This window comes from Sinocyclocheilus grahami, unplaced genomic scaffold (assembly GCF_001515645.1).
Source record: "Sinocyclocheilus grahami isolate Dianchi unplaced genomic scaffold, SAMN03320097.WGS_v1.1 scaffold1692.1, whole genome shotgun sequence".
In the NCBI taxonomy this organism is placed as follows: domain Eukaryota; kingdom Metazoa; phylum Chordata; class Actinopteri; order Cypriniformes; family Cyprinidae; genus Sinocyclocheilus; species Sinocyclocheilus grahami.
In genome coordinates, this window is record NW_015506871.1 from 214,844 (window position 1) to 230,524 (window position 15,681).

The 15,681-nt window shown below is 38.0% G+C and overlaps 1 protein-coding gene across 3 annotated transcripts in view; it reads left to right on the forward strand.

Annotated features, from left to right (window-relative positions):
- The window catches only part of LOC107572077 (kelch-like protein 29), a 209,779-nt gene that overhangs the window by 160,074 nt on the left and 34,024 nt on the right, over nt 1-15,681 (forward strand). For all 3 annotated transcript variants that reach the window (XM_016258479.1, XM_016258480.1, XM_016258481.1), the window contains exons 8-9: nt 14,618-14,800; nt 15,161-15,341. In XM_016258479.1, coding sequence (XP_016113965.1) covers nt 14,618-14,800; nt 15,161-15,341 — 364 coding nt within the window. The remainder of the gene's footprint in view (nt 1-14,617; nt 14,801-15,160; nt 15,342-15,681) is intronic.

Sequence of the window (15,681 nt, forward strand, 5' to 3'; positions counted from 1 at the left end):
CTGGTAAGTGCCAGCTGTCGTCAGACTGATGGGACTCACCTGGGCGCTTCTCTTCCCTCCGCTTCTGCCGCACGGAAATCCTCCGAGCAAATCAGGGTGACGGCACACCTGGCTCACACCCTGTAACTGCTGTAGATGGGCAATCCGTCCTAATTAAACTCACGACAGTCTCTTTTAGCAGTCCATGCTGGCAGCGAGGACTGCCGTCACACCTATAACTCAAATTATCGTCGAATAACAAAGCGTTTGTTAATCTAGTTCGCCCACACTTGCAGCTGATTAGCGGCTGGTCTCGTGGGTAGGTCAGGGGCGTAATTAGGAACCATAAGGGACGAGGACTGTGAAAGGTGACCCTGTTCTGCTTAACTCTGACCCTGAACATCATATGATGTTTGAACAGCTTTACTAAAGCAGAAGCTTAATATTGTGGCCCTCCTTGAGAGAATTAATTTGAGGAAATTGTTTTTTGAAGTGGCTCGTAAAAAAATATGCATTTACCTGTATGACTTGCTTTCTTCAGTATAACACAAAAGAAGATACTTTGGACCCCATTGACTTACATCATATGGAGAACAATATTATTTTAGTATTTTTATGTAGCCTGTTAGTATGGTATATATTTATGTTTTCATTTAGCTTTTATTTTCATTTTCATTTTGGTTTGTTTTAGTATTTTTATTTATATATGTATTTTTTCATTTCATTTTATTCGATTTTTGTTTTTTAAATATTTCTACATAGGTTTAGTTTATTTTTATTTCAGTTTTTAATTTAGTACTTTTAGTGCTTCAACTTATTTCAGTTCCATGGCAACATTTCAAAGGCAATTTTATTCCAGCTTAAACTTAAACATTTATTTATTTAGCAGTATTGTGTCACCGAATGCTTTATATTGATTTATTTTAAGTTTATTTAAATATTTGATTTTCTTTGAATTTTCTAGAATAACAGTAATCTTTTTTTATTATTATTTTATGTACCTTTATAGCATTTATTATCAATTTGAATTAGCTTTATTATTTTATTTGTAGTTTAAAATGTAGTCATTTTGTTTTGTGCTTTTTTAAAATTTGTAATATTTCTAAATATTTCTATATAGCTCTGATGATTTTTCACTTTTTATTTGAGTAATTTTAGTAGTTCAACTTATTTATTTCAGTTCCAAGGCAACATTTCAAAAGGTTTTTTAAGTTGAATTTTTCATCTAATATTTGTATTTTATTTTATTCCAGCTTTATTTATTTATTTATTTATTATTATCGGCAATGACTTTGAATAGTGTTAGTTTTAGTTAACAATAACAACATTGATGGAAAAGCAAGAACACAGACATTTTTTAAATGGCAATGGGAAAATATATAAAACTATTACTTTTCTATGTAATCAAACTTACCATTTTTATATTAGTGAGCAATTAAACGGGCATAAAATTGCAGACTTTAATGCCATATGTGTTGATGGAAAGACCTGAGCCATATCTAAGAAACCAGTTAAAACTTTCAAGCAACCACATAGCAATTCTCTAAACTATACTAAACTAATACATACTGTATACTTTACATTCTCTGATGAATGTTTTGCAGTCAGCACATTTTTGAGGGATTATTTATGATTTCATGGGTTTCCAAGAACTGTCCTATTATTTACATTAAATGCAGTGCGAGTCGCTTTGGATGAAAGTGTCTATAAATGTCTCATTCCAAAGCTGTTTATATGCACATTCTCAATCACTAGGACGAGCAAAGCACTCTAACAGAGTTGAGATGCCATTTGTCCTGATAATTAGTCTTAGTCTTTTGATTTGCCCTCATAGTGATTCATGCATTTTCTAGCTGTGGTGACCTATTGTAAACATGAAATGTAATTTATGTGAGGAAGACGTCCATATTAGCTTCCAAATGGTAATTAATCTACACAGAAGTCGTGACCTAATGGTTAGAGAGTCAGACTCGTAACCCAAAGGTTGCGGGTTCGAGTCTCGTACCGGCAGGGATTGTAGGTGGGGGGAGTGAATGTACAGTGCTCTCTCCCACCTTCAATACCATGACTGAGGTGTCCTTGAGCAAGGCACCGAACCCCCAACTGCTCCCCGGGCGCCGCAGCAAAAAATGGCTGCCCACTGCTCCGGCTGTGTGTGTGCACTTTGGATGGGTTAAATGCAGAGCACTAATTCCAAGTATGGGTCACCATACTTGGCCACATGTCACGTTACTTTCACTTTCAGAACTTAACCCAAACTCCATGGCATAGCTATAAACATTGAAAAATCATCTGGATTCAGTGCACAGACAGTGCTGTTTATGTGCCTTATCACTGCATCAAGCCCAACATAAGTTTTGTTTGTTACAATAGCGGAGTAGTTTCACTCTATCACTTCATGTGGCTTCATAAAAGTCCGTATTGCAAGACATGGTGTCAATACAAAGACTTACAGTGCATTTTATTTGTGTTTTCTGCTGAGTTAAGCTCGCTACAGGTGGAGAAATCGAGCACAGTGCAAAATAGGAATGCAGCAACCTGTTAATATGGATGCCAGAATAAATAAGCCGATTATGTGTGAAGCTGAGAGTTTTAGCTTGGATTTTACTCTTTTTGTGTCCAAAGATTAGACATTACAGAAGTCATTTTCAATCATTTACACTACCGTTTTAAAGTTTGGGGGTGCAAGATTTTTTGTGTTTTTGCAAAAAGTCGTTTATGTTCACCCAAGGCTGCAAAAATGCAGTAAAATATGAAATATTGCAATTTAAAAGAACCGTTTTCTATTTAGATATGTAATTTATTCCTGGTGCAAAGCTAAATTTTCAGCATCATTACTCCAGTGTCACATGATCCTTCAGAAATCATTCTAATATGCTGATTTGCTTCTGAAGAAACATTTCTTATTATTATTCATGTTGAAAACAGTATTTTTGTGGAAACAGTCATACTGTTTTTTTTTTGTTTTTTTTACAGGATTCTTTGATGAATATAAAATTCAAAAGTACGCTTATTTGAAATCGAAATCTTTTGTAAACATTAAAAATGACTTTACTGTCACTTTTGATCAGTTTAATGCCTCTTTGCTGAATTAAAATATTAATTTCGTACTGACCCCAAACTTTTGATTAGTGCTGTACATGCTTTGCAAACTGTTAAATGCGTTATTCAAGTCACAGTATGCAGGTTACCCTCCTGTCTGATGTTTTATTATAGTCGTCTGGTATCCCTGTCACTAAGTGAATTGCATTTCTGTCATGTTTGAGTGTGCTGTCATGTCATTTCTGTGCTGTACGTCTGCTGATTTCGACTAATTAGCTCCCGTTTCAGAATCCGTCCTTCCTTTTGGCGGCCATTCACAAAGCTTTGACACACTTTATTGAGGTCACCTCTTCGAAGTGCAACATTCAATCGGCTGCTGGCGTGTGGCAGAAGGAGTCAAAGGTATTGGATTGTGCTGATTTAACACTCAGCTCAGTCCTTTACAGACCACAAACCGCTTTTACCGACTCATTTCTCTAACTGCTTTTATCGCCAAAGCAGCAGCTTGAAGGTGAGGACGGAAGGGTGGCGTTTTGCAGTACGTCTGCGTTTGTTTAATTGATTTAGTCATGCGATGACTGGAGGGCCAACCTCATTGCTTTCGGTGTTTCACCTTCAGCGCAGGGTCCAGTCGGTTTAATTAGTCTCTTTCTCTGATAAAGCGCAGCGTCCCTGTAGATGCCTGTGGATGTTACTGAAGCGGATGTGAAGAACTGGGCACGATCGCGAGGGAATTTCAGCCATTGTCAGTCCCGACTATTGCATCAAAATTGATGGTTAGTTCATTTCGCTGAGTAATTGTTTGATATGCCACCTATAGATGGACCTTAAATTTTTAAAAAAAATCCATTTAGAGCTGGTTTGTGAACAGAACCCTTTGTGGAAAATCAGCTCCAGCAGTTTAAGAAGTTGTACTGTTGGTAGAAAAGTTCCTGTTTGAGTTCGAACAGCATTTTGGTGTTCACACTGTATGTGAGTCAGGGTTGTACACACTATTCAGAATTAAACTGCAAATGCAATTTAAATTCCAATTCAGTTCCTGGATTTGATTTGAAATAGAATTAAGTTTGCAAATAGGTTGGATAATGGCAATTTAAATGTAAGGATGTAGAATGAAATTGTATTTAAGTTTATATTTTTTAATTTGTAGTATTATAATAATTTGATAAATAATGGCTTTACCAAGTTTGAAGGTTTATAGGCCTCCTATAATGCCACCTATAGAAATTTGTGTTTGTTTTATATTTCATCATAGTTATTAACTCTTTAGAACCTGAATCTAAAATAGGTCACTTTTACTGTTTTTTATGTAAAATTCTAAAACAGTATGCTATCTTCAAGTGCAAGGAGTTGTTTTTTTTCTTTCTTTCAGAACACAGATGGTTTTTAAAGGGGTCATATGATGCGATTTCAAGTTTTCCTTTCTCTTTGGAGTGTTACAAGCTGATTGTGCATAGATAAGATCCCTGAAGTTGCAAAGACTAAAGTCTCAAAACCAAAGAGATATTCTTTATCAAAGTTAAGACTCTGCCACGCCCCCCTAAAACGGCTCGTTCTAACACGCCCCCACATATCTACCTCACTATGTGGAAATATTAGCATAATGCCGCCCAAATGTGCACGCAAAGAAAGAAGGCGTGGTTTCAGTAACCGCAGTTAGTGTTGAAGCAGCATGTCAGGGAGACGCTGTGTGTTTCAGTGCGAAAGCAAAAGCACTTTATTTGGCCTTCCAGAAGTAGATGCATTTAGGAATCTTTAAGATCACTTACAACAGAACAGCAATGCATTTTATAGACGACCGTTTCGTGAACCTAGGAGAGGAAGTAATTCTGACTTTGCTATGACAATCCGGCGCTTCTGAATCAGCTACTGTTTTGTTATTAGTTTAAGTATTTGCTATATTCTGTTACACCAAATACACAAAATAATGATCTTTAAAAAAGCATCATATGACCCCTTTAATAAATTACAGTTATTGACCAATTACTATGTTGAGAGTTTGTCAAAATGAATAAATTTTACTGTTTAAAAATCTGAAAAAATTAACTAAAGAATCTAACATCTGAAAACTGGACTGTAATACATATAATACAAGTCTTTTTGTCTCACTGGGTTTCACAGTTTTCACTCAGAAGCCTTTTTTTGCATACACACACACCTGCACGCATGCAAATGCACTCTGCACACACTGCACATTATAAGATGCCGTTTTGAAAAATCCTGCTTCCTCCTTCCACTCAACTCAAACGGTTGAAGAGTTACAGTTACATGAATGCAGCTTGCTTGCACAGGTTGGTGATGACACAGCCAGTTTCAAAGGGTTAAATTGAGTTTTTATAGACCATTTAAAAATGTAAAAATGCAATTCAGGTATTTCTTTTTCCTGTCATTCCAATTCAACTTCCAGGTGTGTCAATTCAAATTTAAAATTAAATTCAGACTTGTGAATTGAAAGAGAGCCAATTCTTCAATTTAGCGCAGTTCTGGTGTGAATGTAACTGTAGCACAAACAAAAGGCAGAAAACGTTTGCAGTTTTACTGCAATTAATCATCATTCCTGACTCCTCTGTGACTGTTGCATCAAAATTGGTGGTTTGTTCATTTTACAAACCACCATCATAATTGAATTTCCTGTTCACATGTCTTTTGTTGGATTAATCCGTCCTAGAGAATGGAAATGATAAATGTGTCAGCCCTAATCATAACATTTCGCTCGGTACATTTCAGCTGTTGATTGCTTTTCCGTCGTCTACAGTAGCTGGATGAAATTTACATTTTGAAGTGGATGATTTTGCAACTGTGTTTGGCTCAGTGGGCCTGCAGTGTTTTAAATTCCCCTTTCAGGACGTTTTTGTCACACTTAATGCGGCCGTATTCGAGAATGACGAATTTTTGGTTGATAAACTATTAAATAAGACACTGCTTTTAAGAGACGGATAGATAATGTATGCGGCAGTGCTCTACAGGGAGGAATTCTCTCTCCAGAGCACAAAGCTCACTCAGAATCATGTCTGTCTTCCTGTCCGGGAGCTGTTTCTCTTGTTGCAAAGGACAGTTTGATTGCTGCTTGGGTCCCTTGTAAATGACAGCTCGCAGTGCGGTGGACTCTTGAGTTTATGTGCAGATATTGTGCCTAGAGTTTGAGCTGCTCTTAGTCTCTGCTCTTAGACCGTAAATTTAACAGCGTTTTTCCATTTAGAGCTCATTTGTGAACAGGACCCATTGTGGAAAATCAGCTCTGGCAGTTTAAGATGTTGTAATGTTGGAGGAAAAGTTCTTGTTTGAGCTTAAACAGCATTTTGGTGTTCACACTGTATGTGAGTCTGAGTTATGCGCCATTCAGAATTAAATTACAGATGCCTTTTAAATTCTAATTCAGTTGCTGAATTTGAATTGAGGTAGTAAACAGAGTGCAGAATTGCATTTCAAATTTATTATAATTTTTTTTTTAAATTATGATGTTATAATTATACTATATAATAAATACTTGTTTTGTTTAATAACTGAATATTTGAAGCAAAGTCAGTTGTTGAATGCTGGCTTAAGGTTTGAAGGTTTATAGGCCTGACGGATGCTGCTGCATGAGTTTTTCTAATACAAAGGCTGAGGGAGTGATGGCAAATTGTATTCCTTCTTTTTTTTTTTTAATAATGCAAGTTATTCAGTCGCTCAATATTTAATAGAAATTTTAAAACGGTCAATTCAGTAAATAATTTTTCTTGTCATTCCAATATGTCTTCCTTTAAATGTGGCCAATTCCAAACAAATTCACACTCTTGAGTTGAAAGAGAGCCAATTCTTCAGCTCCGGTGTGAATGTTCCTGTAACACAGATAAAAGAGGGACAAATTTTGCAGTTTTACTGCAATTAAATGTGTGAAAGTGACTGTTGAAGGGGCACATCTTTCCCTTGGTACTTAGAAATGAGTCAGTTTTCAATAATTGATTTTTAAATTATTTAGTTTGGTCTCTCTAAATCCTTAAAGGGGTCATCGGATGCGACATGCACTTTTACATGTTGTTTGAACATAAATGTGTGTCGGTAGTGTGTGTACACAACCACCCTATAATGATGATAAAGATCCACCCAGTGTTTTTTTTTATCTCGTTAAATCATTTCCCCTTTCTCAAATCGAGTCGATCTCAAATGTCTGTCAGTGTGACATCACACAGACCAACTATCCTACGATAGTTGATTGACAGTAGCGTTTCAGCACAGACTGGACTGGTGTCTTACCTTAGACCCGCCCTGAGTGAGCTGTCATCAGTCCGCCATTGTTTCACCGCTGGAGCAGATGTAGACAAGAATGTCTCCTAAGCGACTGAGGTGTTCTTTTGTTGGATGTAATAATGAACATAGCAGTCGTCATTTACTCCCGACATCTGAGCCGCTGAAGACGCAGTGGATTACGTTTGTTTTTAAAGGGAATGTGCCACCGATCTACCTAAATGCGTTTATGTTCGCGCAAATCATTCGTGATCCAGCTTCACCTACAGAAGAAGTGAGTATAAGATTTTTTTTTGAATCTTTGCAAATCGCCTTTCCTAATAATGTGCTTGTTAGCAAGTTTCACAATGAATGCGGCTAAAGTTTACAGTCTCTCAGAGAGCGGCTCGGAAGAGAGGGGTGGGGTGAGCAGAGCTCATTTGCATTTAAAGCAACATGCAACAAAACGGCTTGGTGTAAACAGAGCTGTTTTTGACTGGGTAAAAAGGGTGTTGTTTTAGGCTACCATTGAGAAGTTTTAACCAAACTATGTTACAGACTTTTCATTAAGACCCTAAAGAATCATATCAGCTTGTGGAAAATGGACATCCGATGACCCCTTTAAATGATTGGTTAAAATTCTCAGTCTGATTCATATGCACGAGAAAATAAGCGTTTCTCAAAACGGCACTCTGGCTGGATTGGCTGGCTTTACACAAGCAGGTTATATGAGTACACTGAGAATTAAAGTCATGTTTATGGTAATATGTTAAGTTCCCTGGCTCCCAGGTGTTTTGCATTTATTTCCCAGACTGTTACAATGAGGGATTTTGATTTGCCAGGTTGGCAAGGCTTCTGGCATCCAATCTTTGCAAGACAGTCAAGTGGTTTTTGAGGCACTTACTGTAGTAGCCTTGAGTGCACCTGTAGATTATGCTCACTCTCAATGTTATAATCTATTTCAGATGTACCCTTTCCCAGATTTACCCCTTTACTCGTGTAAATGTCACATGGAAGAAGCAAACCATGGTTGGTTTATATTTCCTTTATACTTTATGCTGTATGAATATCAGACGACCCCATTTCTGTCCAAGTGGCTGGTTAATGGCCAGAATATGCTGCAATTGACTCTTCACAGAGCTCTGCCTGAATGGAATAGTTCACCCAAAATGAAATTTCTGTTACAACCTTAGCAACTGGTGTCATTTGCCATTTCTTAGAGAAGACACTGGTATTTTTTAATGTGTTTTTAATCCATATATAATTTTTATGTTTTATAGTTTTTTTATGGAAATTATAAAAAATATGGTAAAAATTGTTGCCAAATATTAGATTCATTTATTTACTTAACCATATTTTCATGTGTTTTTATTCCATTTATAATTGATTAGATGAAATGTTATGGAAATTATCAGTAATATTATCAGTAAAATATTGTTGCCAAAAGTTAGATTGGTTGGTTGGTTGATTTGATTGATTGATTGATTGATTGATTGGTTGGTTGATTGATTGGTTGATTGATTGATTGATTGATTGAGTGGTTGGTTGGTTGGCTGCATGGATGGATGGTTGGTTGGTTGGTTGATTTGATTGATTTGATTGATTTACGTGCTTGCTTGCATATTTACTTAATCTGGATTAAACAATATGTCAGAACTTCAGTTTTGTGTGTGTGTGTGTGTGTGTGTGTGTCAACATTTACTCAACATAAATCAACATTATATATAACATTTATTTATATTGTGAATTTTTTTTATATAATATCAATCAATTTGTACCACCATGAGCACACTTTACTGAAAATCCTGTTGGTAAAGGAAATCTCAAGTCAATTTCTTTACAATGTATACACTTTGCAACAGTAACCAAAGAGGCAGAGCTTATCAAAGGGTCACTTATGCCAATATTAGTGCCTGGGTACATGAGTCTAAACTACTGCAGTACCTGAGCTTGAAACAGTGAGTTGGATTGTCCAGTAAATGCAGGATATTCATTAAAAGCTGAGGAGGAGTGAGAGATCGCAAGGTTACGGACAACTTTAAAGGGCATTTTGTTCCACGCATTACTGTTATGTGAGCAAAATGATTTTCGTTTCATCCCTAACTACATTATCATCATCATCATTCCCAGAAAATGTATTTCCAAGGTAGAGCACTTAATAACTTCTTCAGGCCTGACTTATCCTCTCTTTTCATTTGCGAGGCTTTTGACTCGCTCCGGCAGAACTGGATTGAAGGGCAACGAAATGACAGAGGTAAAAGCCCAAACATACAAAGTTCAGACGGTCAGGGACACCCGCGCCTGCAGCGTCACCTGCCCGCCACGTCTTTCTGACAAACGGGTTCAAAGCTGCAATTTATCTCTGCCCATGACCCCAACCGTCGGAGAGTCTCAGAGGAGAGAGATAACTTCCTCTCCTCTGGACTTAAAGACCTCTTCCACATCCAGTTTTTAATGATGGGGAAGAGCAGGACGAGGGCAATTAGATGGAAACCAAGCCTGGTCTCGGCTGGGGGATCCGGGGTCTTGTTCTAGGCCAAGGTGGTGGCTGTTTAGAGCAGGTTTGGGTTTCCTCCCACTGTGAAGGAGAGATTGAGCACAGGAGGAGAGAAAAAGAGAGTTATTTACCATCGTTCCTAACTCTGGATGTTATCATTATAGCTCTTTAGCTCAGTGGGGGATGAGCGCTACCTGGCCGCCCTGACATCCCGTCTGGCAAACCGTTATTTACCGATGGCAGCCGCTGAGCCAATGCCATAGATAGGACACATTAAGGGGAAGTGAGGCGGAAGAGACGGGTGTGATTGTCCTGTGGGAGGCTGTGCATGCCGAGCGAGGAGAAGCTCACCTGTCAAAGTTGTGGATCGCTGCTCAACGCGTCGACAGAAAGCAGGCAAACAGGAAAAGTAGATGTGGGAAGCGCTTGCCCCGCCCACATCCAGCTTGATTGACAGGTGCTGGCTGAACTCCTACTGGTCCACTTCCTGTTTACTTCTGTTTTTGTTTACTTTTCTATGACGAAGCTTGCTTTAGGCTGTTTGAATGGAGGTAACTCGATTAAAAGCAGCACGTCTCATTAAGGAATGAAATGTTGCTTCAGCAGCACTTTTGAAGGCTGAAAAAGGTCACTTGCTGCTCAAACAGACTGAAATCTCACAGTGCGCTGTGGTTGCCCTTTAGGGGTTACAGTAAAATGAATATACTCGCTGTGACCGTAACTGGAGTGATAGACCTGCCATATAATTTTATAAGGTGTGCACACAGAGAAATGCATCGTCAATTATAAACTACCAGTCAACAGTTTGGGCACATCCACTCATTCTTTATTATTACTATTTACTAATATTATGAAATAACATGCTTGGAAGTATGAGAATTATGTAATAAATCAAAATAATAAATCAAAACAATCATTCAGCTTCTTAAAATAATAATAAAAAGGAAACACTATTGAAGGACTTCACATGTTTGCTGGGCACTAGTAGTTTTCCTTCACTGTATGTTGAACTCATCCATTAAAATGAAAATGTAAATTATATAAAATGTAAATTTACATTTAAATTGAAATTCAATTCAATTTAATTAAATTATTATAAAATTAATAATGTGTATATATATATATATATCTTTTTTTTATATATACAGGTTGTACAGGCAAATTTGTATTTGTCTTAAAATCTAATATTACACATTTCTGCAAAATCATGAGAAAATCATATAATTTAATCAAGGGTGCACTTTAGACTAATAACTAACTTACTAACTTTTAAAATTCCTAGTTGTGTCTGTAGGATTCCTTGCAGTTCCTTTTTTGTTCCCTTTTTCACACGGTTTTTAAATTGTATATTGCAAAGGCATGAATGTAAATGAGCTTTTTACAGTTATACACCATTGTGGATACATTATGGGATACAGTATGTATTTGTTTTGATTTGACAAAATAGAGACTGTAAAGAAGGGGCCTTTCACTTCATTTGCACATGTTCTGTCTGCTCTACCTGCTTGCCTAAAGGATGCTGAATGCTTCATTTCCCCCAGATCAGGCAGCATATGGTTCAGCAGCAGTCTGGCCCTTCCTCATGTCTCAGTTAAGACAATCCCTTTCACAGTGTATTTTTTCCTCTCAATTTTGCTTTTCCACTCCAGTTGTGTTTTTACCTGCCCTGGAGAGAAAAGCCAAGATTTAGAAAGAGGGAGAGAGAAATGGAGAAGGAGAAAGGATGACAATATTGTAAAAAAAAAAAAAGGATGCTGGAGCAGAGAGAAGCCCATGGATCAGGCAGGCGGCTGTTGTCAGGGGAGCGCAGGGGAAGTATTGATTCGGAAAGATGAGCCAGTGGTTAAAAGAAGCTCAAGGATGTCTTCACGTCTCTCTCTCACTTTCCTCGGCTCTCTCACCGCCTTTCTTCCTGCACCTTAAACAAAGCCGGTCTCTGCGAGGCGATTTGATGACAAGCCCTGCGCCGGTGTAGACATGATGCAGGAAGTCTGAGCGCTCGAACCCTTACACACACAACAATAGGCTTTCTAAGTGTAAACCTGGATAGAATTACACCGGATGATGCTGGGATTCTTTCATTTTCCTTCTGCGGGAACGTTTAGACCTCGTTTGTTGAAGATAAATGCAGTGAGGTGCTTGTTAGGCGATTGCCTACTGATCCAATGCAGAGGCCCCAAGTCTCTATGGCCACGTACACGGTACGGGTTTCATGAGTGACAACTGCATTTAAATATGCATTTCTTTACCAAAGAAATATTACAGCAACCAAAGGCTGGATATGTTCGGCAGTTTTAATTAAACCACCACTGACAGAGCTATTGTGTTTAGTTTATGTTTGGAAGGCTGTTTCACAGAGCACACTCTTTGAAGGGTTGCCATGTCCACTTATTATAAGCGACACTTATTAAACGTCTTTGGGCTTGTTATTTGGGCTCGATCCAGTTTATGGAGTTAATAAAATAGACAGGTGCAGGTCACTTATATTTCGGTACATGGCATATTTCCAAGATAATGAGTTTGAGTTTAATAAGCGCTTGTTCTTGCTTGTTGTTTATTTTTCTAGCAAGATCTGGCAACGCTAAAGAATCAAACCATACCTTCTGATTTCATGTGCACCACACATACAGAATAGACACGACTCTGATATGAGAATAATATGTAATCATATAATCAATAAAAAGTAACTAGTCTGAGTATTCTAAAATGCAATAGAATCTAATTACAAGTACTTAGTTTATGGAATATGTAATCCAGTTACTACCTAGCACTGGTCATTAACAACTGGTTGTTCAGTTCGGTTTCATACACACGGCGTAGAATTTCTGCAAATGCGGTTGTCACTCCCTGATTTTTTTCCGGGAGTCAATTCTGTTGTAACATGTTACATAACATGTATTTTGGACATGTTATCATCCGCCAAGGGAAAATTGTAAGGATAATTTCTTAGACAACTTCAAGATTTGTGGCATCATTTACCAAACAATCTGAATTACACACCAAAGTTTGAGTATAAAACCTGTAGCATAGTGATGTTCTAGTAATACTTTAGCATAACTGTACAATGCATGCAGTAGTGGACACAGGTGTGCATATATTGGTTCATCCGATCGGATTTTAAAGCAGTGTGTGTGTTAGAACTGAATTTGTTATTACAAATGCTAAACACTCATATTTCATCCGAGTACTTTGCAAAAATGAGAGTAGAACGTGTAGACCTCGTTTGTTGAAGATAAATGAAGTGAGGTGCTTGTTAGGCGATTGCCTACTGATCCAATGCAGAGGCCCCAAGTCTCTATGGCCACGTACACGGTACGGGTTTCATGAGTGACAACTGCATTTAAATATGCATTTCTTTACCAAAGAAATATTACAGCAACCAAAGGCTGGATATGTTCGGCAGTTTTAATTAAACCACCATTGACAGAGCTATTGTGTTTAGTTTATGTTTGGAAGGCTGTTTCACAGAGCACACTCTTTGAAGGGTTGCCATGTCCACTTATTATAAGCGACACTTATTAAACGTCTTTGGGCTTGTTATTTGGGCTCGATCCAGTTTATGGAGTTAATAAAATAGACAGGTGCAGGTCACTTATATTTCGGTACATGGCATATTTCCAAGATAATGAGTTTGAGTTTAATAAGCGCTTGTTCTTGCTTGTTGTTTATTTTTCTAGCAAGATCTGGCAACGCTAAAGAATCAAACCATACCTTCTGATTTCATGTGCACCACACATACAGAATAGACACGACTCTGATATGAGAATAATATGTAATCATATAATCAATAAAAAGTAACTAGTCTGAGTATTCTAAAATGCAATAGAATCTAATTACAAGTACTTAGTTTATGGAATATGTAATCCAGTTACTACCTAGCACTGGTCATTAACAACTGGTTGTTCAGTTCGGTTTCATACACACGGCGTAGAATTTCTGCAAATGCGGTTGTCACTCCCTGATTTTTTTCCGGGAGTCAATTCTGTTGTAACATGTTACATAACATGTATTTTGGACATGTTATCATCCGCCAAGGGAAAATTGTAAGGATAATTTCTTAGACAACTTCAAGATTTGTGGCATCATTTACCAAACAATCTGAATTACACACCAAAGTTTGAGTATAAAACCTGTAGCATAGTGATGTTCTAGTAATACTTTAGCATAACTGTACAATGCATGCAGTAGTGGACACAGGTGTGCATATATTGGTTCATCCGATCGGATTTTAAAGCAGTGTGTGTGTTAGAACTGAATTTGTTATTACAAATGCTAAACACTCATATTTCATCCGAGTACTTTGCAAAAATGAGAGTAGCAGAATAGAGGATCACGGATGAGTGCGCAGGTGCCCATGATGCATTTCATGTAGTGTCGAAGCCAATGTGCCCAGGGCTCTAAGACTCTTGAGGGCATGCAGCCAAACAGATGGTTATGAGTTTAGTTAAGCTCTGATAATTCACTTACACTCTTCATTGGACACACATGCACAGACAGACTCTTCACGTGGGATGCTGGGTAACCTGGATACCAGTTTTTATATAATATATTAGGTGCTGTATTTTAATATTCATTTCATTTATATTACATATACTGCCATTCATAGGTTTTACTGACGCTTCAGTAAAACTTTTTTTTCTCTTCTTCCAGTGTGCCTTTATTTATTTTTGTAGTGCAGCTCTCTGGGTTTTAGATTCTCACATAAGATAGCTGCAATGTGAAACGGTGTGGAGGAGCAGCAATCTTCTTTGGAGGTCCCTGCAGTCCATCAATCCGCCATGAAGAATAACTGCACACCCAGCCTTTGTCAGGCTCTCTATTTCAACACATCGACACGGCTACCACAGGGGCCATCAAGTCCTCATATATTTGTATCCTCCGTCTAACCCGCAGGTGTAGCAGAGGTGATCGTGTTGGTGGGAGGAAGGCAGGCGATCGGTATGAACCAGCGCTCTCTGACGGCCGTCACCTGCTTCAACCCACAGAACAGCAAATGGTATCCTCTAGCCAGCCTCCCGTTCTACGACCGCGAATTCTTCAGTGTCATCTCCGCCGGGGACAATATTTACCTGTCAGGTACGTCAGATTTTGGAGGGAAGGTCATGTATCAACAGAACAGACTCTGCGGTCACTTCTCAGACTGTTTTTGCAATGATCTGATGAAGGATCACCAATGCAGTTACATTAATCTGCGTCCACCGACCCGTGATATCAAAACATCTATTGCTCTCCGTGCCAGATAAATGCAACAAATCCTTTATCAAGGTCACGTTTCTGTCCAGCTTATTTTGGTACTTTCTGAGGTCGTATTACAAGTCTTGGTGTCCATGGCGCATCGGTAAACAGTTGTAAATTTATTCCCAAATCTTTTCAGAGCATTTTCAACATTGACATTGTGCAATGTCAAGGCGTGATGGTGCGTGGTCTTGTTTCCAGGTGGTACGGAGTCAGGGGTGACAGTGGCAGATGTGTGGTGCTACATGTCACTTCTGGACAACTGGAACCTGGTGTCCCGGATGACCGTCTCTCGCTGCAGGCACAACAGCTTGGTGTACGATGGGAAACTCTACACTATCGGAGGACTCGGGGTGGCTGGAAACTTGGACCATGTGGAAAGGTAATTTGTCCTGCAGTTAACTAGCTCGGGGGGAAATGAATGCACAGATGCATTGTGATGGTTTTTCAGATGATTCATATTGCGCATTTACACTCAGAGCTGAAGGAGAATGGGCTATTCTTAGAAACTAGCAGCGTCATTTCAGTATCATTGAGTTTTTGTTAATATTTTTAATTAGATTTTGAGTTTTCATTTTAATTTTAGCTAAGTTTTAGTGATTCTGTAGTGTTTTGTAGTGTAGTGTAATTTTTGTCATTTTTAGTAATTTTTATTTATATATATATATATATATATATATATATATATATATATATATATATATATATGTGTGAGATGTTTT